At 38.3% G+C, this 26,954-nt stretch overlaps 2 protein-coding genes and 1 pseudogene across 3 annotated transcripts; all 3 read left to right on the forward strand.

Annotated features, from left to right (window-relative positions):
• Positions 1-262: 262 nt before the first annotated feature.
• On the forward strand, positions 263-2,345 carry LOC149832262 (cytochrome P450 CYP72A616-like; annotated as a pseudogene).
• A 9,422-nt stretch (positions 2,346-11,767) lies between these two features.
• Positions 11,768-13,012, forward strand: LOC149832263 (uncharacterized). Its single transcript, XM_090012399.1, has 2 exons — positions 11,768-11,998; positions 12,821-13,012. The coding sequence occupies exons 1-2, from the start codon at positions 11,777-11,779 to the stop codon at positions 12,905-12,907; spliced, it is 309 nt and encodes a 102-aa protein (XP_089868525.1). The 5' UTR covers positions 11,768-11,776; the 3' UTR covers positions 12,908-13,012.
• A 2,917-nt stretch (positions 13,013-15,929) lies between these two features.
• LOC149832264 (transcription factor bHLH144-like) lies at positions 15,930-22,740 on the forward strand. 2 transcript variants are annotated; one of them, XR_016433329.1, is made up of 4 exons: positions 15,930-16,096; positions 17,764-17,903; positions 20,429-20,589; positions 21,310-22,740. XR_016433329.1 is itself a non-coding variant. In XM_090014402.1 (2 exons), exon 2 carries the CDS (start codon positions 21,530-21,532, stop codon positions 22,289-22,291), a length of 762 nt encoding a protein of 253 aa, XP_089870528.1. In that variant the 5' UTR covers positions 20,429-20,589; positions 21,310-21,529; the 3' UTR covers positions 22,292-22,740. The 2 variants fall into 2 exon arrangements, 1 of the variants encoding a protein (XP_089870528.1); XM_090014402.1 differs by lacking the exons at positions 15,930-16,096; positions 17,764-17,903.
• Positions 22,741-26,954: the final 4,214 nt, after the last annotated feature.

Raw genomic sequence — 26,954 nt, forward strand, 5'->3', positions numbered from 1 at the left:
CATCTGATTGTGGGGTTCACTTATTATTGTACCAAATTCATAATAATGCCAAAGCTGATATTCTTTAAAGCACATAAATTTCCAAATTTGCAGTGCCAAAATCAAGGTTTTGTCAGCCATGGAGAAACAAAAACCATTGGGGATGGAAACACTAGGTACTCAAAACAACTAGATTTCTTTGTCTCTCGTACCAAACAAACACCAATAAATACCAAGCATGTGAATGTCCACCACCATACTCTGTTCAATCTACTGGGAAAACATGGTGACAACCATTTTTCTCTTCATTTCTATAGCCCTTTGTCTTTCATGGGTAGTGAAGATAGCACGCTCAATATGGTGGGAGCCCAGGCAGGTGTCAGAGGCCTTGAGGAGACAAGGAATCCATGGCTACCCTTACAAACTTATCACTGGGAACATAAGGGAGACTCTGAGTATGCAAGAGAAAGCATGGTCTAAGCCCATGGGCTTCTCCCATGATATAGTGCCACGTGTGGTGCCCTTCTTTGACGAAGTTGTTGAGAAGTATGGTATGTTAGCATCTAGCAGTTTCTCGATCGTATGTGCTTGACTTTTAGTTTTGTTAATCTATGTAGCTTTCCTACTTGAGATTTTATTTGTTCCATTCAAACAAAGAGATCTTATTTATGTTTTCTGTTGCTCCTTGGATCTCAATTCGATTTCAGGGTCTACCGATTTTTTATTACACTAAATTTTGTGAATTTAAAATGTTTGGCAGTAACTAAGAAGAAGGAAGTGTATATTTCAAATGCAGGAGGAAGCCGACATATTCATCCAAGTCATTCATACACTATAGGTCCCTGGAATCGGTTAGAATAGACTGTTTTAAACATGAATAAAAAGCATACAAGGAGAAAAAAAGCTTTCCACACTGCAAGTTTTAGTATTGCTTTAATGTTCAAATCTATTCATTCTCTGTAATCAAGTAATAGAATGCATTGTAACTACATTTTGTTTTGCGGCATCACTAGGAAAACATAGTCCAAAAGTACGTGTATATGCTACTGTAAAAACAGGTTTTTGCCGACAAAGAAGAATCTTAGAAGAAAGAGCTGAACAGCAAGATCATGTCCATGCTTAATACTATAATTGAGAAGAGAGAGAAAGAGATGAAGACGAGGATTGCTAAAAATGATAATTTATTGGGCTTACTATTAAAATCAAACAAGAACCACCATCAATATGGAAGCAAGGGAATGACAAGAGATGGTCATAGAGGAATGCAGAGTGTTTTACTTTGCAGGCCAGGAGACAACTGCAATATTGCAAAATGGACCATGATTCTGCTTTTAATGCATCCTTGCTGGCAGACGCGAGCGTGAGATGAGGTTTTTGTGGCAAGAGCACTCCCTCTTTTAATTAAGTCACCTAAGGACTGTATGTTCGTCTCTTGTGAAGATTGTTGACATAAGTTGTTATAGATTAGACATATTATTTGAATTGGTTCAGCCATGACTGCATCCAAGTGGACTAATGAAGCATATTGGCTGAAATCTTTGGTTTGTCCAACTTGAATCTTTAGTTCCAAACTTCTTACCAATTTGCTCCCCTGACATTGTTGAACTGCACTACAGGTAACTATGATTCTTCATGAAGTTCTAAGGCTATACCCTCCTGCAGCCTTCCTTTTTAGGCAGACTTACAAAACAACAAAACTAGGGAATGTCACCCTCCCGGCCGGAGTGTGTTTATTGTTACCAATAGTCCAGATTCATCACGATAGCCAGTTTTGGGGTGATGATGCAGTTGAATTCAAGCAGGATAGGTTCTCAGCAGGAATTTCAAATGCCTCTAACCATCAGTTGGCCTTCTTTCCATTTGGTTGGGGTCCCCGAATCTGCCTTGGTCAGTCATTTGCATTAATTGAGGCTAAGTTGGCTCTAGCGACGATTGTGCAGCATTTTCCCTTTGAGCTCTCGTCATTATACACTCATACCCCCACATACTACCATAACTCTACAAACAACCCCAGTATGGAGCTCAAATCATCTTGCGTGGTGTTTGACAGAACTCTCACAATCACCTCCCTCAGCTTTGCTTGGCATAGTATTCCTAAGACCACACCCGCGCACACGCCGGCACAGGACTTTGGTTGTAATAGACAAGAAAGCAATGTAACCCTTTGTTTTTGCGAGAGAAATTTTCAAGTATTGTATGATCATTTGCGCTATGATTACTATCAGAATTTGCAAGATCTTCTAGGATTGTGGGATATAATTTTAATTCCAGGACTAGAACCGAGAAGTTTTGTCATGAAAGTGAAGAGGAACATGATGAACACCATAAATCTTCAAAGATTCAAGGAGGTAGTGTTTATGACTTAGTGAAATCAGCTTTTTGTATTTATTAGAGGGACATATTACTCAATAGCGACATGGCGACTTTGAGTGAGATCTACAAGTAAAAAAAATGACTTCATGTTGTCCCGGGTGCTTTCCATTACTTGCAAATGTAGTCAATAAATATAACATTTGAGCCACAGAAAACATAATCAGCTAGCGGTTGGTTGCTAAATCATTCAGAACTAACCAAAATCTCGATCTTGTGACAGAAATCATGGTCGAAGGGAAGGACATGGTAATGGATTTGTCTATGGAACTGATGTATTTGAAAGTGACAGTGGTGGAGGTTAACAAAAGTCTTAGTATGTTGAGACTATCAGTTTAATCAAATGAGAGGTTTGAGACGTTCATGCGATGATCATATGAGATTCGTGATAATACGCCTGTTAACGAGTGCAAAACGGAGGTGTTGACGACAACAAATGAAGAGGGCGAGAGGGCGGTCTTCGCCCCTCTTCCTTCTCCCTCTTTTCCTATTTCAATGGGTCAGCGCCGCCCCACTGGCGACCTTGCACCGGAGGGGCACCACCGACGAGAGCCAACCCCTCCGGCGAGAGGCCCAGCATCCCACATAGTCCTGCTTGAGCCGCACGACAAACGTGATCTAAACAACTCCACCGTCGGGTCGTTCTCTTCTTGGAGAGGACAACTGGTTGGGTGGGGCCCTAACACTGGCCGAGATTAGACTTGGTGTCCCTCCACTGGCCGGTTTCGGCCATCAGAACCCCACACCACTAACGGATAGCCCGTCGGGCCCCCAGCTGTGTAGAGGACGCCAGGACTCCATCTCCTCCATGGAGTTCGACTTCGTGGAGGGACAATCGGCTGAGCAGAGACCCATCACCGACAGGGATCCGACTGGTATCCTTCCGCCGGTTTAATCTGGCCGACCGACGCCTCCGCTTCCTACCGGAGCTAACACCGGCGTAGGCGATGTGATGGTTGCATCCCCCACCGTCAAGTGGCAACAACGCCTCCAATGACAGAGTCATCGTCGGTGGGATCCCAGTCGGTGTTTGTCTGCTAGACAAATCCAGTCGGTCGATGTTCGTCCACTAACCAGATCCAGCCGGTTGGCGCCCCCTATCAGAGGCAATGCCGGCGTGGATGGCATGGTGGTGTTGGAGGGTGCCTCCACTAACGATCTTAGTATCGAGAGGGCTCTGTTAAGAGACCAAACCCGTTTGAAATACTGGTTCATCCTTGTGACTGTGCCAAAAACTGATTCAGGCCAGTTTTCAATCGGTTCAGGGTTGATTCAACGGACACAATTTTCTTGATTTCTTAGATCAGAACCATGTTCAGAACCCGCTTCTCTCCCGTTTGGACCTTTTCTCACCTCATTTTTTAATCCAAAACTTAAATATGTTAGTTTTGGTTTTTCCAAGCCTTGAGTTTATTTGAAGCCCATGGACAACAACATTTCGAGCAAGAGGTCGATATTGTTTGCTTATGGACTTCTTCCTATTAGATCAATTCAGATCTAAAGCTATTTAATCCATTTGATATTTGATCTGGATCTATGTTTTTATAGATGGTTTAGGAAGAGTGTTTCGGGTTTAAAAACGCATACCAGAACAATTTTGACTATCGAGTTTATGAACCAACAATGATATTCATTTTCATATTGTAGGCACATAAATAAAAAAAAAAAAAGATGAAATTGAAAAAACTGTTAGGGAGATCCAAACTTAAGGGCAAGTCTTCTCTAACTAGTGGAGAATGATACATGAGCAGAGCCCCGAAGACCTGACACTACAAGAAAATTGTTAATTAGCGACGGAAATTAGCGACGGATTTTTTCCGTCGCTAATTAGCGACAGATTAGCTAGAGATAGAATCTGTCGCTAATTCGCGACGGATTAGCGAAGAAACAAATTTTATCGCTAATCTGTCGCTACTTAGCGACGGATTAGCGACTAAATTTTTTGTCGCTACTTTTTATTACAAGAACACCATTTTAGCGATGGATTTAGAGAGGGAACTCTGTCGTCGCTAATCCGTCGCTAATTAGCGACGGAGTAGCGACAGTATATATTCCGTCGCGGTTTTTGTATTTTGATTTAGCGACGGCTTAGCGACGGAATGTTTCCGTCGCTAAGCCGTCGCTAAATATCGCGTAAATCCCTAATCCCATCCCTCTTTCTCTTTTTCCTGTTTCGCTGTATTGCTCCCGCCCGCCGCCCTCTCCCTCCCGCCGCCCGTCGGCTCTCGCCACCGTCCGGCCGCCGCCGCCGCCGCCTCGCCGACGATCCTCGCTGCCGACCTCCCTGCTTGGCTAGCGGCTGCGCCAGGGACCCCGAGCACCGGCGACCCGCCGCCGACCTCTTCCTCCTCCCTGCTGTTCCTCTGTGGCTGCTGCCGAGAGGTGTTGTCTCCCCTTCGCCGGCGACTCACAACCGGCGTCCTCAGCCGCCGACGACCGACGATCCTCCCTGCAGCCACCTCTTCGCCTCCGCTCTGAGTTCCGGCGACCCAGTGGCCCCCGAGCTTCGCTCCAGGTCTCCCCCTCTCTGCTGTCGACTGCGCCGGCCACCGGCGACCTCGCCAGCCGCTGCTCCCCGTGCTTTCCGGCAGGGGGGTCGACCCCCTGCGTTTCCGGCAGGGGTGGTCGACCCCCTGCCGGAAAGGCATGGGGGGTCGACCCCCTGCCGAAAACGCAGGGGGTCGACCCCCCCTGCCGTAAAGGCACGGCAGGGGGTCAACCCCCCATGCCGGAACTGCCTTTCCGGCAGGGGGTTTAACCCCCTTCCCTGCGGGAAAGGCAGGTGGTTTAACTGGCTAGGTTGAGATTTAAAATTCAAAAAAAAATTTAATTATAAAAAAAAAATTCAAATCGAAATCAACTGGCTAGGTTGAGATTTAATCAACTGTGGTTAGTTAGAGTATTTCATAAATTTTTATCAATTTGTTAGTTTGTTCTAGTTAGAGTAGTTCATAAATTTTTATCAATTTGTTAGTTTGTTAATGTCTACTGGTAGTTAGTTTTACTTCAATTTGTTTTCTTGAAATCTGGTTAGTTAGAGTATTTCAATCTATTAGTCTTTTAAAATTATATTTTTCTTAGATAGATTGGTATTTAATGTTCTAACAATCAGTTAGTTAGATTAGGGCTATTTGAATTCTTTATGATAGTGGTGGTTAAACGGAGTTCACATCTTTTCTAGTAAACTAATTGATTGATTTACTATTCCTTTGCTAAGTAGTTCAGATTAGAAATTGTCTATGACTTTATGTTAGTCGACTGGTTCAACATGTTATAGCTGGTTTGTTAAATTAGCATCTTCTAGTTAGATTTGGCTTAACATATATACTATTTTTCTTTTCTCTTCTTTCAATTAGTTAGAGTTGTTTTAATTTGTTTTAATTTTTTTAGTTAGTGTTTCATCTTGTTTCATGATTAGTTAGTTTGTTACTTAATTTGTTTTGTTTTTGTGCAGATTTTTCAACGGAACCAACTCGTGCTCGGCCACCTGTGGTAAGTAAATGACAAAAACAATGCAAATCGGGTAAATACCCGTGGTGAGTAAGTGATGCAAACGTATCACATGTTATTTAATTTATTGAATGCAACACTTTATTGTTCACACACTCACTTAGTTGTTGATATCTAGGACTGCTTTGTTGGAGTTCGGAGATCATGCTGAGCATGATTTTAATGTAGAAATATGGAAGTGTTCTTATTTTTGGAGTACGGAGTCCATGTTAAGCATGGTAGTAGTTAGTGAGATATTGAAGTGTGTTTGCTGCAGGTACATGTTTGCCATTTATTTGATATGAATGATTATGATGTATTGCAATGTTTGATGTAATTGTATCCATGCTTGCATGTAGTTACTTTCAATTTGATTTTGACTTCCATGTGAAATTTTATAATAAAAGCATGCTTCAAATGATTGTATCATGTCATTAATAGTTTGCACATGAAAATATTAAGTTATCAATGCATGCATCAAAATTCTTGTTATTGTTTGACATAGTATATTGCATGATAAATTTGATATTTTCTTCATCGTAGCATTCTGATTGTTTTTTTCTTAATTCGTTAGGATACTATTCGTAACATCATACGACAGAATGACTGCAAACCGTGAATGGATGTACCGTAGGATAGTGGACAATGAGTTATCGCATGAATATATGGATGGTGTCGATAGTTTTATTGAATTTGCAACGGCGAGTGTCAGTACGGTAGATCCCACAGGTCGGATTAGGTGTCCCTGCAAGATTTGTAAGAATAATCGATTTGTAGAACCTCATGGCGTTAGACATCACCTATACAGGAAGAGTTTTGTGAGTGATTATCAGAACTGGGCGTTTCATGGAGAAGAATTTAGAAACGATTTTGATGCACGGGTGAATGTGGTGCACGATAATCCATATACGAATTTGATATTTGATGCTGCAGGAACAGAACTGGGTTCTGCTATGAGTTCTAGTGATGTAAGAACTGTCGTAGATGAAGAATCACCAAACGATGCAGCTAGTAGATTTTATGATTTACTTAAAGATGCTGATGAGCCACTTTGGAACGGTTGTGAGAGTCACACTATCTTGTCTGCAGTTCTTCAACTAATGAATTTGAAGTCCGAGTATAATTTGAGTCAATCATGTTTTGACCGTTTGTGCATGATTGTGAAGAGTATGTTGCCTAAAGATGAGAAATTGCCACAAAATTTCTATCGTGCGAAAGTTATGGTCAACGCTCTAGGTATGGGTTACAAAAAGATTGATGCTTGTCCAAATCACTGCATGTTGTATTTCAAGGAGCAGGAAAACGACATATCATGCCCGTCATGTGGGCATCCTCGGTTCAAGCCAAAGACAAGAGGCAATGGTAGCACGAGATCAAAGGAAGTTTCATACAAGTCGCTCCGCTACTTTTCTATCACTCCTAGATTGCAGCGATTGTATATGTCTTCAAAGACAGCTAAACACATGAGATGGCATGCAAATAAAGTTCGACACGATGAAAACAAGATCACGCATCATGTTGACGCTGAAGCTTGGAAGCACTTTGATCGTACTCATCAGAACTTCGCAATGGAAGTGCGAAATGTTAGACTCGGTCTATGTACAGATGGATTTAATCCATTTGGGGGTAGATCAACTCCATACTCATGCTGGCCAGTATTTGTAACTCCATACAACCTTCCACCAAGCTTGTGTATGAAACGTCCAAATCTTTTCTTGTCTCTGTTGATCCCTGGCCCGACCTCACCTGGCCAAAATCTTGATGTATATCTAAGGCCATTGATTGATGAATTAAAAGTACTGTGGGATGACGGTGTTACCACGTATGATGCCCACAAAAAACAAAATTTCAACATGAAGGCCGCTGTTCTATGGACAATCAGTGACTTCCCTGCATATGGTATGTTATCTGGTTGGAGCACACATGGGAGGTTGGCTTGTCCGTACTGCATGGAGGATTCCAAAGCTTTTAGATTGAGGCATGGAAGGAAGCCTTGCTGGTTTGATTGCCATCGTCGATTTCTACCCAGCGATCATCCGTTCCGACGTCAAAAGAATGCATTTACAGCAGGCACAACTGAAATGGAAGGTCCATCCTCAAGATTGTCTGGCATAGAGATTTTAAGAAGATTGCGATACTTTCCAGATGTATTAACAGATGCCCGCAGTCCTACACCCTTCCGTGGATTTGGGAAGGAACACAATTGGACGAAAAAATCTATTTTTTGGGAACTACCGTATTGGCCGACCCTATTGATACGACATAATTTGGATGTGATGCATGTAGAGAAAAATGTGTTTGATAATGTGTTCAATACAGTAATGAATATTAAAGGAAAAACGAAGGATAATCCGAAGGCCCGTATGGATTTAAAATTAATATGTAAAAGACCAGAATTGGAACTCAAAGAGTATAATGGCAAAGTACTGAAACCAAAGGCGAAGTACGTGCTCGGACCTGATCAAATAAAACATGTATGTCAATGGTTGAGACAACTGAGATTTTCAGATGGATATGTCTCTAACATTGCTCGGGCTGTGAAGATTGACGATGGACAGTTATATGGGTTGAAGAGCCATGATTGTCATATCTTTATGCAACGATTGATACCCCTAGCATTCCATGATATGTTAGACAAACCTATATGGGGGGTATTGTCTGAGTTGAGCGGATTTTTCAGAACATTGTGCGCATCAGAGGTCATTGTATCAGATGTAAAGAATCTCGAGGACTCTGTCATCACCACTGTTTGTCTGTTAGAAAAGATATTTACGCCAGCATTTTTCGATGTTATGGAACATTTGATCATACATTTGCCATATGAACTAAGGGTTGGTGGCCTTGTGCAATATCGATGGATGTACCCATTTGAAAGGCATATGTTTTTTTATATTTGTCTCTTTAATGACAGATATTTAAAATTTGAAATGTATATTCTTGTCAGATGCATGTTCGACCTAAAAAAAAAGGTTCGTAATAAAGCAAGAGTAGAAGGCTCTATTTGTGAGGCGTACACTTTAGAAGAGATTTCAAATTTCTCATCTATGTACTTCGAACCTCATATTTCAACACGTTACACATGCCCGCCCCGTAACGATGATGGAGAACAAGTAACTGTAGCTGACAAGCTGTCGATATTTCAACGACTTGGGCATGCATTTGGTAGTTGCCGATCAAGGCTATTGACAGATCGAGAGCAAGATGCAGCACACATCTATATTCTTTTTAATTGTTCAGCGATCGACCCATACATCGAGTAAGTATATGTATATGCAACTCAATTATAAATCCTTTTATGTTCTATATGTGGATACATGGCTCGGTAATATAAGTATTTGTGGTTTGCAGACGATTTGATCTGGAGTTGCAAAGCAAAGTTTCACATCTCACTAATGCAGAAGTACAAAAAGAACGTGAAACTAAGTTTGTGGAGTGGTTGAAACAGTTGGTAAAGAAGCTAACATAAATTTTGTACTTATAAACAACACTAAGTTACTTAATTGATCGTGATCACAATAATTGTTTATGTCTGTGCGTAGGTTCGCCATGGTGATGTTAAAGATCAAGGAATATGTGATTTAGAAAATGGTCCGACCAAAGTTGTGCAATGCTACAACGGGTATATCGTAAATGGTTATCGATTCCATACAAAAGACTACGGTATAAACAAATCAACGATAAATAGTGGCGTGTGTGTCAAGGGTAGCAGCTACGGTGAAAATGAACATGATTACTACGGTGTTATAGAGGAAATAATGGAGTTGACTTACTTAGGCATGAATAACAGGGTTACGGTATTCAAGTGTCATTGGTTTGATCCAACTGCAACAAGACTCGACAAAGCTTCAGGCATTGTGGAGGTGAATCATAAATCCAGGTTTGGAACATATGAACCATTCATATTAGCCTCGCAAGCTCAACAAGTTTATTATACTTCATATCCGAGTATAAAAAAGTCAGATAGAAATGAATGGTGGGCAGTTTGCAAGGTGAAATCCAAACTATACCCCGAGTATGATCAGTTACAAGAAGATGAGTTAGCTGAAGACAGTGATTACTATCAATCAGATGATGTCTGTGACTTCGCTTATGGTCACGATGTTGCGCATGATATGCATGTCATATATCCATTGGCTGATGAAACATTCATAGAGGAATGTGATCCAAATGATGTACCAAGTGGATGGGCAAACAATGAAGAAGAAGAAGAAGAAGAAGAAGAAGAAGAAGAAAGTCAAACTAGTGACGAGGAAGAATTCTCAAGCTAGTGAGCAAAATCTTATACTACAAACCTCTATTTAAATGCATTGTAATACTTGATGTGAGTTGTATTGCAATACTTGGTGTGAATGATTAAAAATTTTATTTCAATGTATTGTAATACTTGATACGAATGATTCAAATGCATTGTAATACTTGATGTGAATGATTTCAATTATCTGAATGTATTATAATTTATGCAATTAACGAATGATTTGAATTAGTGCAATACTTGATGTCAATGATTTGAATTATTTGAATGCATTGCAATGCTTGATGTGAATGACTTGAATGCATTGTAATACTTGATGTGAATTATTTGAATGTATTGTATGACATATGTTATTTGTTAGAATATGGTTCGTGGAGGTTATAGTGGTCGCTCATCCAGTAGTAGCCAGGCTCAACCTTCATCTTCACGGGCTCCTGTGATAGGTATATCATATAACTAATTAGATGCTTGATTAGTTCAAATGCACATTCTGAGAACTTGGTGTGTATTTTTTTACAGATGATGTTGCGCCTGTACACGACCCACCTACACCAGTTGATCGCACAAGTCAACAGCCAACACAGGAAACAGGGTCTTCTCAGGCTGACACAAGAAGACTCATTCGAATAGTGTATATCGATAATCGACCGTAAGTATTTTGTTTTCAATTATTGCATATCTTTTAAATATTTTATATTGATATTTACTGTGTAACAATTCATGTGCAGCACGAGGTTTGAGCCACAAGAAGTAGTACGGGAGATTAGGAATTCACTTCTTCAACATCTACCAGGACCAGTTGCTCAATGGAAAGAGTACCCAAAGGAGGTGTTAGACAGATTGTGGTCCTCATTCATGGTATACAGTTGTTCCTTATAGTTAATGTGTTTCATATTTAATTTATTTAAGCAATGTCTACTAACTTTCTGAAAATATTTGTAGGCTTCGAATCGCTTTGCAACTACGGTGGAAGAAAATGATGCAAGGAAGGTGTGGCAGAAGGTGGCTGCCAATCGATTTGCAGACATACTGCACACTATGAAGACTGCAGCAAAAAAAGCATCTGACGTAGTAGATGATCCATTACTGTGGAAGGGCCATGGTCCTATTACTATCAGGAGAGATTACTGGGATGAAATGTGCGATATGTGGGCGGGAGATGCATTTAAAAATCGCTCTGCGAAGGCTTCACAAAATCGATCGAAGATGCCCGAAGCCCATCTACACACAGGTGGATCTAAGACATTTGGGAGCCACCTAAAGAAAATGGTAACTCATCAATATATAATATTAATTTTATAAGTATTGTTGCAAATTTGTGTACTAAATCTTTTGTCATTTAACTTCGCAGGAAGCAGAAAAAGGAGGCAGTGTACCATATAAAGATGTGTTTGTAGAAACACATAAACGGAAGACCACGGGAGTCTTCGTATCAGAGAAGGCGAGAACGACAACGGTATGTATTAATTCTATTAATAATCATTGCAATATATATGCAAGTCATCATAATGTTATCATTAATTATTAATGAATACTTTAAACATTATTTTGTAGGAGGCATATGAGCAACAAATGGTAGAGCGATATGGCGAAGACGCTACTCAGCATCCATCATTTGATCCTACAGCATGGGTGACTGCAGCAGGTGAACCCAAAAAAGGTCGCGTATTCGGGTTTGGGAGTAATATGAACACTTCACCAGTTATTGGTTCTTCCAGTTACGGCTCACCAACTTCTTGCGCCGACATAAGCTCCAAACAGCCGACTATTCTTTCCGGTGATGATGTACGCGAGATCATTAATGAATCACTGAATAACTACTTCCAATACACCGTCGCCCCCTTTCTCCGAAATGAGATCAAGGCCGCTGTTCAGGATAGGGGATCTTCGATTCCAGGTCCCTCTCAGGTATAATCACATATATAGTTTTTTTGACTGTCTTAAAGCACATCTGAGCATGGTAGAATCACATATAGAGTTTTTCTAGATGCCTTAGAACACATATGAACATGCTATAATCACATATTCAATTTTTTTACTGCCTTAGCACACATATGAGCATGATAGAATCACATATATATATATTTAACTTTTTGTCTGTCTTAGAGCACATATGAGCATGATAGAATCACATATAAAGTTTTTTTGATTGCATTAGAACACATAAGCATGCTATAATCACATATTCAATTTTTTTACTGCCTAAGAACACATATGAGCATATTATAATCACATATTCTGTTTTTTGACTGCCTTAGGACACATATGAACATGCTATAATAACATATAGAGTTTTTTAACTGCCTTAGAACACATATGAACATGTTATATATCATTTATGATAGAATCACATATAAAATTTTTGGCTTTGCCTGCCTTAGAGCACATATGAGCATGCTATATTCACATATTCAATTTTTTTACTGCCTTAGCACACATACGAGCATGATCGAATCACATATATAGTTTTTTGCCTGCCTTAAAGCACATCTGAGCATGGTAGAATCACATATAGAGTTTTTTTATATGCCTTAGAACACATATGAACATGCTATAATCACATATTCAATTTTTTGACTGCCTTAGCACACATATGAGCATGATAGAATCACATATAGAGTTTTTTTATTGCCTTAGATCACACATGAGCACATGATAGAATCACATATAGTGTGTAATTTATTTCATTATATTTTGTTTATCAATACTGACTGTTCTTTTCTTGTGTAGGCTGCTAGCGATAATCAGGGTAGTGGAGCTGAAGGGACAGATAAAGACAATGAACAAGAAGACGCACAAAATCTTGGCGATGATTAGAGGACTGTGTTGAAGAAGTTCTATTTTTTTTATTTTTCCTAATTGTAATTGTTGAATTGTAAATAATTAAACTTCTTAGTTTTAAGGTGGAACGATTAATTATTATAGATACTTGTTATATGATTTTTTTTTGTGGTTTGTTTTTTATTTACAGGAAATATAAATTGTACAGGAAATATAAATTGTACAGTTCTCGGTAATTAATTTTTAAATAATTTTTTTTTGATTTTTTTTCGTTTTTGCGACGGATTAGCGACGGATGATTCCGTCGCTATTCATATTAATCTAGCGACGGCTTAGCGACGGAATTAAATCCGTCGCCACGCCGTGGTCGCCGTTTAGTACCGGCGGATTGGCGACGGAATATAGCGCTCGTTATTCCGTCGCAATTAGCGACGAACTTGGCGACGGAATTATTCCGTCGCCAGTTAGCGTCGAAATATTCGCGACGTAAGCATACTGTCGCCGCGTTGTCGCTAATCCGTCGCTAACATGGTTAGCGACGGATTAGCGACGGATTAGCGACGGAATGTGGTCGTCGCTAATCTACTGCTTTGTTGTAGTGTGAGTCCATAAAACTTTACTTGGATCCAATTTATATTTTATTTTTTTATCATTTGAATCTTTTATATTTGGATTATTTTAGTATTTGATTTATTTGTAATAGTATTCAATCTTTATATTAGGATAAGTTTATCTATCAAATTAGAAAGTTTACTTGAATTAGAAGTACGATCTCTTTTCTATTTAGAGTTGTTGGAGCTCTTTAGATGATGATTTGAGAAATATTGAATTTAGTTATATTCTTTTTTTAATATAATATTTTATTATTGAGTTTCAATTATTCTTGCTTTCATAGTGTAAATTCAATAAGAATAATGTAACGTAGAGTTTTCTCATGAAATCAAGGATTCAATGTGTACGTGCCACAATTCATCATTTCAACCTAGCTATGAGAAATTTGTGCAATTTCTTGAAAGAGAGATTAGTTATTTGGAGAAAACTTGGGATTAGTTATTTGTAGTTTGTTACGCAAAACATTATAAAAGGTTGACGGGACACCTTGATTTGCAAAGAGAAAAGAAAGAACAGTGACACAAAATCCACATTCTGGTTATATATCTAGAAGCAAAAATGTAAGAAACTAATACTGGAGAAGGATGAAATAATATCTAAAAGTGGACAACTTATGGGAGCATCATGTCCTGTCACAGTCAATCATGGTTAGCAAAGACTAACACTGTGACAGGATCTTTCTGAGGGAGGGTCACCTGATCACCCTCTATCTTTGAACAACCGATGGTGACTGATCTGGTGCAGTAGCACACCAAAAGCGTGCAATCCCCTACATCTTTCATCTATTTCTTCATGAACCTTGTTTCTGCTATTTAAGATAAGGACCCGATTAGGATAAATCATTTGTATCTGATGGGCATGTATGAGGAATACTACAGTTCACATTTGAATTTCATCAGCAGAGCCTTAAGTTTTATTTCACCATCTCTTCCTCTTCTTCCAACCCTTAAATGGTTCTATTCTATAAGCTACAACCTTCTAGAAGAATTCCATGAATAAGTGTCTTGTGCCGTGATTCATTTATTCAATTTAATTTTAAAATTTATTAGTATGTTTACTTCCTAAACGGTGCTCATTCTTGAACTGATTGCTAATATTCCAAATAAGCTATTTTATATTTTTTTTTCTCGATGTTTGTTTCTAGAGTTAAAACAAAATACGGAAGATGCCTTATTCAATTTTTTTTATAGGCAAGCTGGAGGTTAGGTAGACCAATGCAAGTTTATTTTAATAAAAAAATAATTTTCAAAGATCTTCTTAAGAGGGAGCTAATCCAAAGAATACATGACAATTCTCAAGAGATAACTCCCAAACAAAAATCCTAGACCCAAACCTAATATTACTGATTTACAATGGACCTTGATTTTCACTTACAACTCCAGATTTAAGATTAAGAGATGCAAGACCCATTTTAAGTTTTTCCATTAAAATCTTATCTTTTTTTTTTTTTGAGATAAAAAAAAACACCAAACTTTTCTGTCTTACACACATATATATATATGCCCACCAAAAGTTTTGGAGTTTGCAATTTCCCACCAAAGTTTCTACCAGGGTTCCAAGTTTACCTACCTTTAATTAATTCTGTTGTTCATTTATTAAAATGATCATGCTACTCATACACCTTTCTCAAACGAGAGGGCCTAGGTTTTAGGAAACCTTTCATTTAATGCACCACTCTTTACTTCTCATCTTTCTAATCCCCTCTCTCTCTCTAACTTAGATTTCTTAAAGGTATTTATAGGGTAAAAGAAATAACCCTAATTTTAATTTGGATTTGTGATAGTTCCATTAAATTTAAAAAAAAAAGAAGCTTAAACTAAAACTGAATCTAAATGGATCCCTTGAACCCGAATTTCACAAAGAATTGCTCCTGCATCAAGCAGGAAATTACTCATAATAAGTTCTAATTAGGGTCTGTTTGGAATGTGGTAGTTGGGATGGGCGTTTATGCATCTGGTGTTCACGAGACAAAATCTTGGTCAAACTACCTTGGTGGTCCCACTTAAAATCTGTTAGCTGGGATGGGCGTTTGTTTATGCATTTGGGATAAGAAGTAAAGCCCTTTCTCCTTTGTATTTACACTAAAGAATGGATTTGGCAGTTAACACTTCTTCAAATCCACAAGCGCACATGATTCCAACCCAGCTACCAGATTCCAAACGGGGACTTAAACAAGCTGACTTCTAGCTACGTCTCCTTATGGCTTTGATTGAGATCTGACGGCCAAGGTTGTGTCTGCCATCGGCGGGAGATCAAGACGATGAGAAAGATCATCCAACGGCCAATATTCACCAATCGTCTGATCTGAGGCACACAGATCGAGGGTATACACTTAAACCACTGCCTAACCACGGTTAAGTTTATCTTGGGTTCAAACCCTAGCCTAGGGTTAAGCCTTTCGCTCCACGAGATCCCTATATAGATGTGTGCTCCTCGCAGTCTCTCTCGTCATTTCTTCTGCTTCGCTCCTTAGGGCTTTTGTTCCGATCCTGGAACTCCTTTGTTGATCTAGTAATATCTCCTTGTATCTCGGATACGGCTCGATTTCTGGGTTCTTATCGTGGAGACGAGATTTAAGCACTAGTTTTGGCGAATTTCTTTGTGTTGCTACAGGTTCGGCTGAGTATCTCTTGTATTTGGATTTTTTCTGCAGATTGAAAGTGGATCTGAGCGTTTTAATGGTTTTTTCCGCTTTCTAATTCGTTTTCGTCCTTGATCTCGTCAAAATTTGGAATTTTAGTTGGAGTTTTTGGTGTTTCTAGGGTTTCGGGTTAATCGACAATGCTTTCTCTAGGTGTTCTTTGGGAGTCCGGTGAATTTTGCTTGTGTTTAGGTTTTGTATGGAGTTAAAGTAGAATCTAGCGTTCAAGTTGCTTATTTGATGGTTATTTTTCTCCTTACATTCTCCATCATGGTCTTTTTTCAAGGATTTGCATTGGTTTGTTTATTTCATTCTTTTTTTGAAGTGGCTTTCTAGTTCTGCTAATAAAATTGTGATTTTTCCAGTATGTAGGCTTCTCTTTTGATTAGAGGAGATCTAATATAATGTGTCTACTGCATATCTTCATTATGCCCTCTTTAAGTTATTCTTTTTTTTTTCATGGCCCTATTCTTGTTTTTTTTTTTAATTCAAATGATTTTTATCTATTTTCGTGGTTGTTTAGCTTTTTCGAGCCGTTTTTTGCTTTCTTGATGTTTTTTTTTCATTATTAGCTTTTCTGATATTAGAAATTAGCAATTGTTATTGAAAAGTTTAATGAATTTAATATGTCAAGGTCCATGAAGTTTATACTCGGTGCTTTGTTGGTTGCGTTTTTCTTTTTTAAATTTCCCAGTGAAGTTTGAACGTACTTTGCAGCCTTGCAATAGGAGGACCAAATATTAAGAATGTTAGTCGTCTTATTCGCCCAGGGTTATGTAGTCTATGATAGATCCATTACCCAAAACAAAGAGAGGATGGAGAGGAGGGATAAAAATGCTTTAAGTTACACTTTTTAACTTAAAGGAGGCAAGGCATGCCGACCAATTCTTCTAGGAAAACCAGCTTTTTAGATTTCCTTCTTTTTTGTCCCCTCGATTTCTAACCGATCTTATGATCTAGTGGCTTCTGCTACAATGAAATTGTTGCTTCTACTTGTTAAATTCTGTGTCTGTGAGTGTGCGTGTGGGTGGGTATGCGTGTGCGTATGCGTATGCGTGCATGTGAGTGAGTGTGTGTGCACGTGCGGATGATTGCATTCAAGTTGGTTCGTGTGTTTGCACACATGTATATGTGAGAGTGTGTGTGTGTGCACTCTCGCACTTGCACGACTTATATTAACGTCTATTTACACTATAAGCCATTCCTTTTTATAACCTTAGAGTGTGGTCTGAGAACCATTGCCTCCCGAAACCGTGTATGAAACCCTGCCCTTCCTTGACTACTTGTGTGACTGCTTGGGCTGTTGGCATTTATGCTTAATTTCTTCTAACTTAGGTTTAATTGTTAACTAGAGGACATTAAATCTTCTGTAATAATTTTTGATGCTTTTGAATACCATGCTAAGTCATTTATTATCTTTGAATATTCAGAAACTTTTATTTCAGTCGTACGGTGTCTGCTAGGTGAGATCTGAGAATATTCTTATTGTATAGTTTTGTTCTGTATTCACATATATTGTCTTCAGTATGTTCTGTGTTTATGTATTTCATCCTTTCTGAATGCATAATATCAGGAACTGCTATTTTATTATGTTAGGTGGCATTTAAAAGATTTATGATTTTTTCATATTCCTGAGCAGGTCTCTGCTTTCAAAGACAGATAAGGAGTTAAGGACATTCACCACTATGCCTTGGTTGCCTTGTTTTGTGAATTTCAGTCACCGTTCTATCCGATTGTTTGTGATCTTTCGTGTTATACTGTAGAAGTTCAAGCTTCCTGGTAAAATCCATGACTTTTAATTTTATCTGATTTTCTGTGACTTTGTCATCAATTAGTTGTTATGGAGGAGAAGAAAATAAAAAATAAAGCTCATCTTTATAATCTTTCCTGTTTCTTGAGTTTGTAAAGGTTATAAAATTGGCTTCGATAATATTTATTCATTTTCTTTTTCGTTATTTATGACACATTATCCTCAATGCTTTGGTGAAAATTGTAAACTAGTTTCTGAAGATCAAATTTTTGGATATATAACCGTCACCCTGTTTTTGCATATTGTTAGATGATACCCCCCCTGTGTGGCCTTTGGCTGCTTTACTGGTTTGTGTTTTACTTTTATCTTATTTGTTTTTTTCACCTAAATAAGTTGGGCTGCCAAAGAAGGCGAGAAGGATATTTAAGGAGGTTTATGACAAGTTGGATACCAAAGAAGGCGAGAAGGATATTTATAGGCTTGCAAAGATGAGAGATAGGAAATCGAAGGATTTGGGTATGGTTAGATGTATCAAAGATGAAACGCAAAGGGTTTTAGTCAAAGATGAGGAGATTAAGGAGAGATGGAAAGATTATTTTGATAAGCTATTTAATGATAGTCATGCTCAAGATCTTGGAGCCTTCTCCATTCCTTTTCATGAGATAAATCGTGACTTCATGCGCAAGATTCAAAAGAAAGAAATTGCAGAGGCTTTGAAGAAAATGAAATCAAGAAGGGCAGTTGGCCCAGATGGTATACCTATCGAGGCTTGGAAATGCTTGGGAGAGAAAGGTTTAGAATGGTTGACAAATCTTTTTAACTTGATTTGGCGAACAAATAAGATGCCTAATGAGTGGAGGAAGAGTACTTTGGTGCCTTTATATAAGAATAAGGGTGATATACAAGATTGCACAAACTATCGTGGTATAAAACTCATGAGTCATACTATGAAACTTTGGGAGAGGGTGATTGAGTCTAGGTTGAGGAAGGTTGTCATGATATCGGAGAATCAATTTGGTTTTATGCCTGGAAGATCAACTATGAAAGCTATACATCTTCTTAGACAACTTATTGAAAGATATAGAGAGAGGAACAAAGATTTGCATATGGTTTTTATTGATTTAGAGAAGGCATACGATAGAGTACCTAGGGACGTTCTCTGGTGGACAATGATGAAGAAAGGTGTTTCTCTCAAGTACATTAGTATAATTAAAGATATGTATGAAAGAGTAGTAACCAATGTCCGCACTTGTGGAGGGGTGACAACCAATTTTCCGATAACGGTTGGGTTACATCAAGGATCTGCTTTAAGCCCTTTCCTATTTGCGATAGTGATGGATGAGCTTACAAGATCAATTCAAGAAAATGTACCGTGGTGTATGTTGTTTGCTGATGATATTGTTTTGATTGATGAGTCTAGAGCTGGGGTTAATGCTAAGTTAGAATTATGGAGACAGACATTGGAAGCTAGAGGTTTTAAGTTGAGTAAGAGTAAGACTGAATATATGGAATGTCGGTTTAGTAAGCAACGAAGTAGTGATGGGAGTGTAGTGAAGCTTGGTGAGCAAGATATACCGGTGAATGATTATTTCAAATATTTGGGATCCATCATTCAAAAGTATGGAGAAATTGAGGGAGATGTAAATCATAGGATAAAGGTTGGGTGGATGAAATGGAAAAGTGCTACTGGAGTGCTGTGCGATCGTAGAATGCCATTGCGGTTGAAGGGAAAGTTTTATAGGACGACTATTAGACCCGCTTTACTATATGGTACGGAATGTTGGGCTGCCAAGAGACATCATATTCAAAAAATGAGTGTAGCTGAGATGCGGATGCTTAGATGGATGTGTGGAAATACAATAAAAGATAAGATTCGGAACGAAGAGATACGTAAGAAGGTAGGTGTTGCACCCATTGAGAATAAGATGCGAGAGAATCGTTTACGGTGGTTTGGACATATTCGGCGAAGGCCTAATGATGCTCCAGTTAGAAGGTTGGAGAAATGGGAAAATATATTAGTTAAAAGAGGTAGGGGTAGGCCTAGGAAGACTTGGATGGAGATGATAGGAAAGGATATGAATGCTTTGAACCTCACCGAGGACATGGCGTTGGATAGAAATGATTGGAGGAAAAGGATTCATGTGGAAGACCCAAAATGAATTTCTTTTTTGGTTCATATCGCTGACCCCAATTGTTTTGGGATGAAGGCGTAGTTGTTGTTGTTGTTGTTTGTTGTTGTTGTTTTTTTCACCTAAATGTTTAGTATCAACCCTGCTGTCTCTGGCGTTTAGATTTGTGCATTTGCATCAATCATATATCTGATTGTCTATATCTTAATTTATTTCAGCTTGGTCCATCAGTACTCTATTATGGTGGGGTTTAGTTGCCCTTTTGTGTTGGGTTTCCATGTCTTCCATTTCTCACTCTTTTTCTTCTCTTTTTAGCACATCATGCAAGTTGGTCCTGAGGAAATTGAACTACATATTTCTTATGTTACATTTTTTTCCTTTTTCATAAAAGAATTATGTTGCAAGTATTGATCATTTGTTTGCAGATTCGGGTTGTCTTACTGCCTCAAATCAAAGCAACAAAGGTGAAGAAGTTATAATGTACATCATAGTCAATTTAAAGAGATTTCAAACAGTGAAGTCAGTCAAGAATCCTATGATGATTGTCACTCTAATTTCATGTTTCCAGTCACTTCAAATTTTCCAGGTAAGTCTCCTTTCAGATTACTCTTGCATTTGATCATTTCTGCATTTGTTGGCTCCTTTGTAACATGGGTACTTCTACCAGCCTCTTGTGCCCATGTCATACCCGTGTTGGTACTTGGATACTTCAGGTATGGGTCAACTGGGTTGTGGACTTGGACTTAACCCATTTTATTTATTTCATGATCCAGTCAACATGTAGATAACACTCAGAATCAAAAGAGTCCAATGTTAACTATATACTTTTAATTGTTAATTATTAGTTAATTATATATTTTTAACATGTTTTGGGCCTTTGGTTTGTATTAGCAGCTTCCAACTTCATGTGTAGAGCATTTTGTAAGATATAGTATGGTTGTGCTTCTCTCTCTCTTTCTCTCTCTCTCTCTCTCTCTCTCTCTATATATATATATATATATATATATATATATATATAGTCTTTTTAGAAAATCTTGTCATACCCATTATTGTACCCTGTACCCGCACCAGTACCTATGACATAGGTTGACTCTTTTGTTAGCAGAAATCGACACATCTCACTTTGGTTCACTCAAGTTGGAGTTCGACTGTATATTGAAATTTGGATTGATACTCACCTTGTGAATTTTTACATTTTGCCCATTCATCAACTAAAACTGATAAAGCAAACTTGTTATGGATCTGTTCTTTATCAAGCTGCAATTGGTCCTTTTCTTAAGTTCAATTTCTACCTTTTCTTTTACAGGCTGAATACTTCCGTCATTTGCTGAAGCCGATTACGTAGGTTGAGGCATAATGACCTAAATCTCTTTTGCTTGTTTTACTCATTACACAAACTTGTGAAAATGGAAGCATTAGAATGGTTATGATGGAGTAAGTGAACATCCTCTTTCACAGAAGCAGTACAACCATCACTTTTCTATTCTTGTTTAGCAACAGCATTATCATATTCTGTTTAAGCTGGTATGAATATGAACTCAACGTCTGAGCAACCTCAATATGGATTTCCTGGAGTGCTGGATAATAGGCACAATGTCTACACCGAAAAAGATTGTGCCTCTGCACAATTGCATGCAATGTCCTCACCTGGGCAAAATAAGGGCAATTGCGACATGCCTATGAATCACGGTTTGGAAGGCATAGCTTGTGACATTACTTGTGGTGAAAATGTAATTGGTGCACAGAAAGAAAATGTGGTTCATGAGGTTGAATTCCAAGCTTGCAACATCTGCCCTAAGAATTTCATTGTTTTCGACCAGACTGATTGTAAGAGCAGGATGATGTTCCATCCTTCACTGTCTGGGAAAATTGCAACTTTGGGCTTTCACAACATTTACTCCCATGAGAATCATTGTGAAAGTAAGGAAAGCTCTTTCAAAGAAGACACTAGAGATATTGACGCATTGCTGAGCTCCGATGATGAAGAAGAGGAGATTAGTACCGGTCGTAGCCCATGGGACCATCAAAGTGGCCGTTCAGCCGATACTTTGTCCACTGCAACTTCAAGAGACACCTCCACTTCTGAAACATACGAACCTTATGAGCAAAATCCTGAAACTGCTAGTGTTGATCCAGACTGCACACGTCAGAGTGTGCAAAATATGATAAAGGTACTGAGGGAAATTATACCCGGTGGTGAGAGGATGGATACAGCAGCAGTTATTGATGAGTCTCTTAGGTATCTGAAATTGTTGAAAATGGAAGTGAGAGAGCTTGGGTTGGGGTGATGCAGAACTTCAAGGGAGAAAACTACCAACCCTCCAGTATAGCATCCTCCTCTCTTTGTCATTTTGTTGGTACGATACTGTGCCCACCATGAAAGGTTTAGGAAAGGTGATATCTGATCACAGGTTTCATCATAGTATCAGTGTGTTATTTTAGGGTTTGTGGAGTTTTTAGTCCCAACAAAGGTCCAGATATGTGAGTTTTTATGGTTTCCTTTTACTGCATGTGATTCCAATTGAAAAGTTGAAGCTACCTGTGCTGTGTGCCCAATTCATGATGCTGCTGAATTCGAAAGAAGCTCAAACCTATCCAGTGGACCGACAATAATGGATTCTTGGGGCATATTAAGCCTTAAAACTCTTTGCCTTCAGTTCAGACTACTGTGTAGGAAGCTTATCAAGGAACTCGTTTTGTTACAAATCATTTTATTTTAATGTCTTTTAACTATAAAGTTCTGTATTAGCATGTATGGGTACTGCCACTATATCGACCTGATGACACAAGTAATGCTTTCGGTGCCATCAAGCATGTCTAGCCGCCAAATAATTGTTAGATGTGTTTGGCCAAGGCTGATTACTGTGTTTGTTGAACTGCTCTGCTCTGTACATATGAGAGTATTCAATCTTAAATCTCATAGTTATTCAAAGAAAAAAAAGGAGAAAAAATCTTAAATCTCGTAAAAAGTTAATGGGGTTACAATTAATTAGATAAGAGGATGATTTATAATGGCTCGAAAAGAAAAACAGGCAACTTTGCTTATATGAAAATCACAAGTATACCATGGTAAATTTTACTGATTCATGACCATAATAGTTGCTTTATAAATGAAAAAGACTATAACAATTATGAAATAAGATAATCATGTGCTAATGGACTCTGTTGTTTTCTTTAATCTGGCCTCCAAATGTTAGGTCTAGTCTTAGTAGCCGGCGTTTTTGAGTTACCCATATTGAAAGAATAATTGTTGGGAATAATCTTGTTTCAGCTTTGGTATCCTTATCTTTGGTTAGTTTGGATCAATTAGATCCTTGAACTTTGCACATACCAGCTAGCTATCAAGGGTCTATAGCTCCTCACAGAGTTTTCATCCTACAAACCAAACCGTTGAGCCCCTCACAGAGTTTTCATCCTACAAACCAAACCGTTGAGAAACTCATGAAGCTTGTCTAGAAGCTTTTTTACTTCCTTCTCACGGATCATGTTTGGAGGTTCCTTCCTTGGAAGTCAATTGGTGAGATATGTCAGATGAAATATGTTAGAATATGATGCAAAAAATTCAAGTATATGATGATTTAATAAAATAACATGGTCTATTGTGCACGTTATGTTATACCATAGGGGATTATCGCATTTGGCTGTTTGATTTGCCAGATTTCACTGAATAAATGCTTTCCAAACTAAGTTTAGCTAAATATGGTATGGAGAAGCCAAAATCTAGCGTGAACCAGACATATTTTCCGATGCTCATAATTCTCGAAAGGCGTTTGGTCGTATGAACTTGTCCAGGGAAATTGCTGTGGTGCGCATGCCAGCAGTAACTTTTCATCAATGAACCGGTACATAACCTCAGCCCCCAACAGGTAATAGCAATAGACATTAATACAGATGCACAGAGCTGGTTTTACAATTGGTTGGATCTATAATTTGAAAGAAAAATGAGGTTCTCACATTTTGAGAATGTCCTGACCTTAGCATGCAAATATCCTAACATATTTAAGAACACTGTCCTGCCTATGCCCCTTATGCGATTTTAATTAAACGAGGTTTGCAAATTATAGGGACCTTCACAACAATGAGTTGCGAATGTCTCAAAATGTGTGAACCTCCTTTAACTAAATGCTTTCACATTTGCAAATGTTTTTACCTTCACATGTTAATATCCGCACACATTTTTAAGCGTCCTTATCTGCACACATTTTTAAGCGTCCTTAGGGACCTTCACAACTATGAGTTGCAAATGTCTTCAAAATGTGCAAACCTCCTTTAACTAAATACTCCCACATTTGTGAATGTCCATGTGAATGTCGTCACACATTTGTGAACATCCTCCTCCATCTGCCCTTTATGTGATTTTAGTAAAACCACCCATACATCATAGTTGAGATGCACTCACATATGCCTCCACAAGGGACCTCAGCCATCCCTTCTTGAACTGCCTTACAAGATGTAAAAGTAAAATCACCGGGTATCCTGTTTGTGCCTAGGGCTGGGCTCAGTTCAGCTTGAAAATTGAGCTCGGGAAGCTGAGCTATGAGCCAGCTGGTTTAGGTAAATGAGCCAAGCACTAACATGGCAGGCTTGGCTAGGTTCAGTGGCTCTGCTTGTATAGGCTCGTTTTACATTATATATATATATTATATCTTTAAAATGCATATTATATATGTTTTATACATGTATTATATTTATTATCCATATATTTATTTTTTAAAAACATTTTTTTTAGAAAACAAGCCAGCTCATTATCTGTTTGTAAAGCTTGGCTCACAATGAACTCGGGATCACTACAGAGCCAGAGCAGAGGTGTACCCTTAACGAGCCAAGCCTGAGCTACCCAAGCTCGGTTCGTTCCTGTGCCCACCATGAACGTCTTAATTCCCTTTGCTTTTCACATCCTTCAACTTGAAGTATCTTATGCTGACCTAATGGACAAGTGTGTAGCCCTCCCTCTTGAAGAAACATTTTCATATAATGTTTTCTGGGCTTTGTGGATTTCAAATCCCTTTTTTGTTAGCGCTTGTGAATGAAACAAACGGGCCCTTAGAAATAATTATTTGCACAAGCGTTACTGATTCATAGTGGAAGTATGTTTCAGAAATGCAATGAAACAAAACAAACTATTGGAAAGTGAGAGAAACGATGACACTGATCTCTACACAGATCAGTGGGGGGAAAAGACAGCTTTCCCTTTTTTTATTGTTTCATTCAGTTTGGTCAAATGGGGGCAAGTAAAATGGCCCCATCACACCACAATGGCAGTCCAAACACTTGCAAGCCACAACAAAACTTTAGGGTCATTTTTGATAATTCCTATCATTGACTATTGAAACCCACAAGCCTGCTGTTGTTTCCCATGACAATTATTACCATGTTGAACTAGTCATTGCTTTCAAGAAAAATATTAAAGTAGCACTAAAAGTTTGGTACCTTTCTATCATGAACATTTACATATTCCCTTTGAAGTGGTATGTGATGTATCCATGATGAAATATTAGAGGAAAGTACACGTTCATCAAGCTAGGAAATTATGGAGATTTGAACCTAATTCATGGTCATGTTTATGAACAAGAAACAGTAGAAAAGATCAAGTCGTGTCAAGATTATGGGGAGAATCAGCACACGAATTATAGGTTTTTTTCTTCCTCAAATTAGTTTCTGCCTTATTTTTCCTTTGCAAAACCTTATCTGCCTGATGCCATTTTGCAAATTGATTCCTCTCTTTTGCTTAACCCTTGCAAAATTGTCCTTGGGGTTAAATGTTGGTAAATGACCATTTCACTTTTATTAAGAGCTCAGTTTGAATCCCCGTTCGCGGGACACACCCAGTACGGCCCAATGAGCATTCGCGCATCCACGCAAATATGTAGGACGCATGGATGCCATATTGGTGCATTCTGCGGATGGTTATTTGATGTCCATCATTGTTATGTGCTCCATTGGAACAACGGATCGGAGAACAGACACACTCAAACACAAAAAGTCAATTTTTGGGTGCATGGTCAGGGCAAGATTGTGCGTCCTTTCCACGCATTCGCAATTCAAAGGCACCCTAAAGGACCCCTTTGCAAAGCATCAACAAGTTACATTTATTTGAATATAGGGGTCTAAACAATCATTTTAGAAAGCACCCAAATCATAATTATGGTCTCTCTCATATATATATATATATAATCACTAGAATATGAGAACTAATGTGTCAACCACTGTTTTCATAGATTTTTTGTTTATTTTTCTTGAATCTAACCATACAAATGTGATCTACATGCTTAGATTTATAAGAACCTGCTCTTGAATCATCTGATTTTGATGTATAAACATGATTTTTTTAAGGTTTTAAAATAAATAGCTCATAATCTTCATAAATATTTAAGCATTCAAAAATCACATTTTTTTCATCCAAAATACATCATCCAATGATTGATTCCTAGCAAATTCACCATGCCACATCCACGTGGTTGGATTTGAAAAAAAAGTATTGAAAATGCCCATATTTCTAGTTCTCATATTCTAATTACTATATACACACACACGAGAATAGGAAAGGAAAACCTCCTTAATGGAAAACCCTCCCAAACCTCCTCAATGGACGTTTTATTAGATTTTTGTTATTTTTTTTTTATTTTGACCGTACAGATCTGATCTATCGGCTTGCTTTTATAACACATTTGTTTGGTCAAAATTTTGAAGAAAACACTAAATTTTTTTTATTAAGGAGATTTGGGAGGGATGCTATGGTGCTTAAGGAGTACCTATTCCTACATACTAGAAATCATGGTTGTAGGTTGCATCTTCTCAATTAAACCTTATGGATGTACTCAATATAGTTTATTTGACAAAGTTCATGCTTTGGATTGTTTTTTAGACATAAAAATAAGGTTTTTATGTCATGACATTTTGATACATTGTGAGCCATTGATTTTTAAAGGTCTTTAAAAAACAAACATGTAT

The sequence above is a fragment of the Nuphar pumila genome, chromosome 7 (genome assembly GCF_984573655.1).
Source record: "Nuphar pumila chromosome 7, dmNupPumi1.hap1.1, whole genome shotgun sequence".
Lineage (NCBI taxonomy): Eukaryota > Viridiplantae > Streptophyta > Magnoliopsida > Nymphaeales > Nymphaeaceae > Nuphar > Nuphar pumila.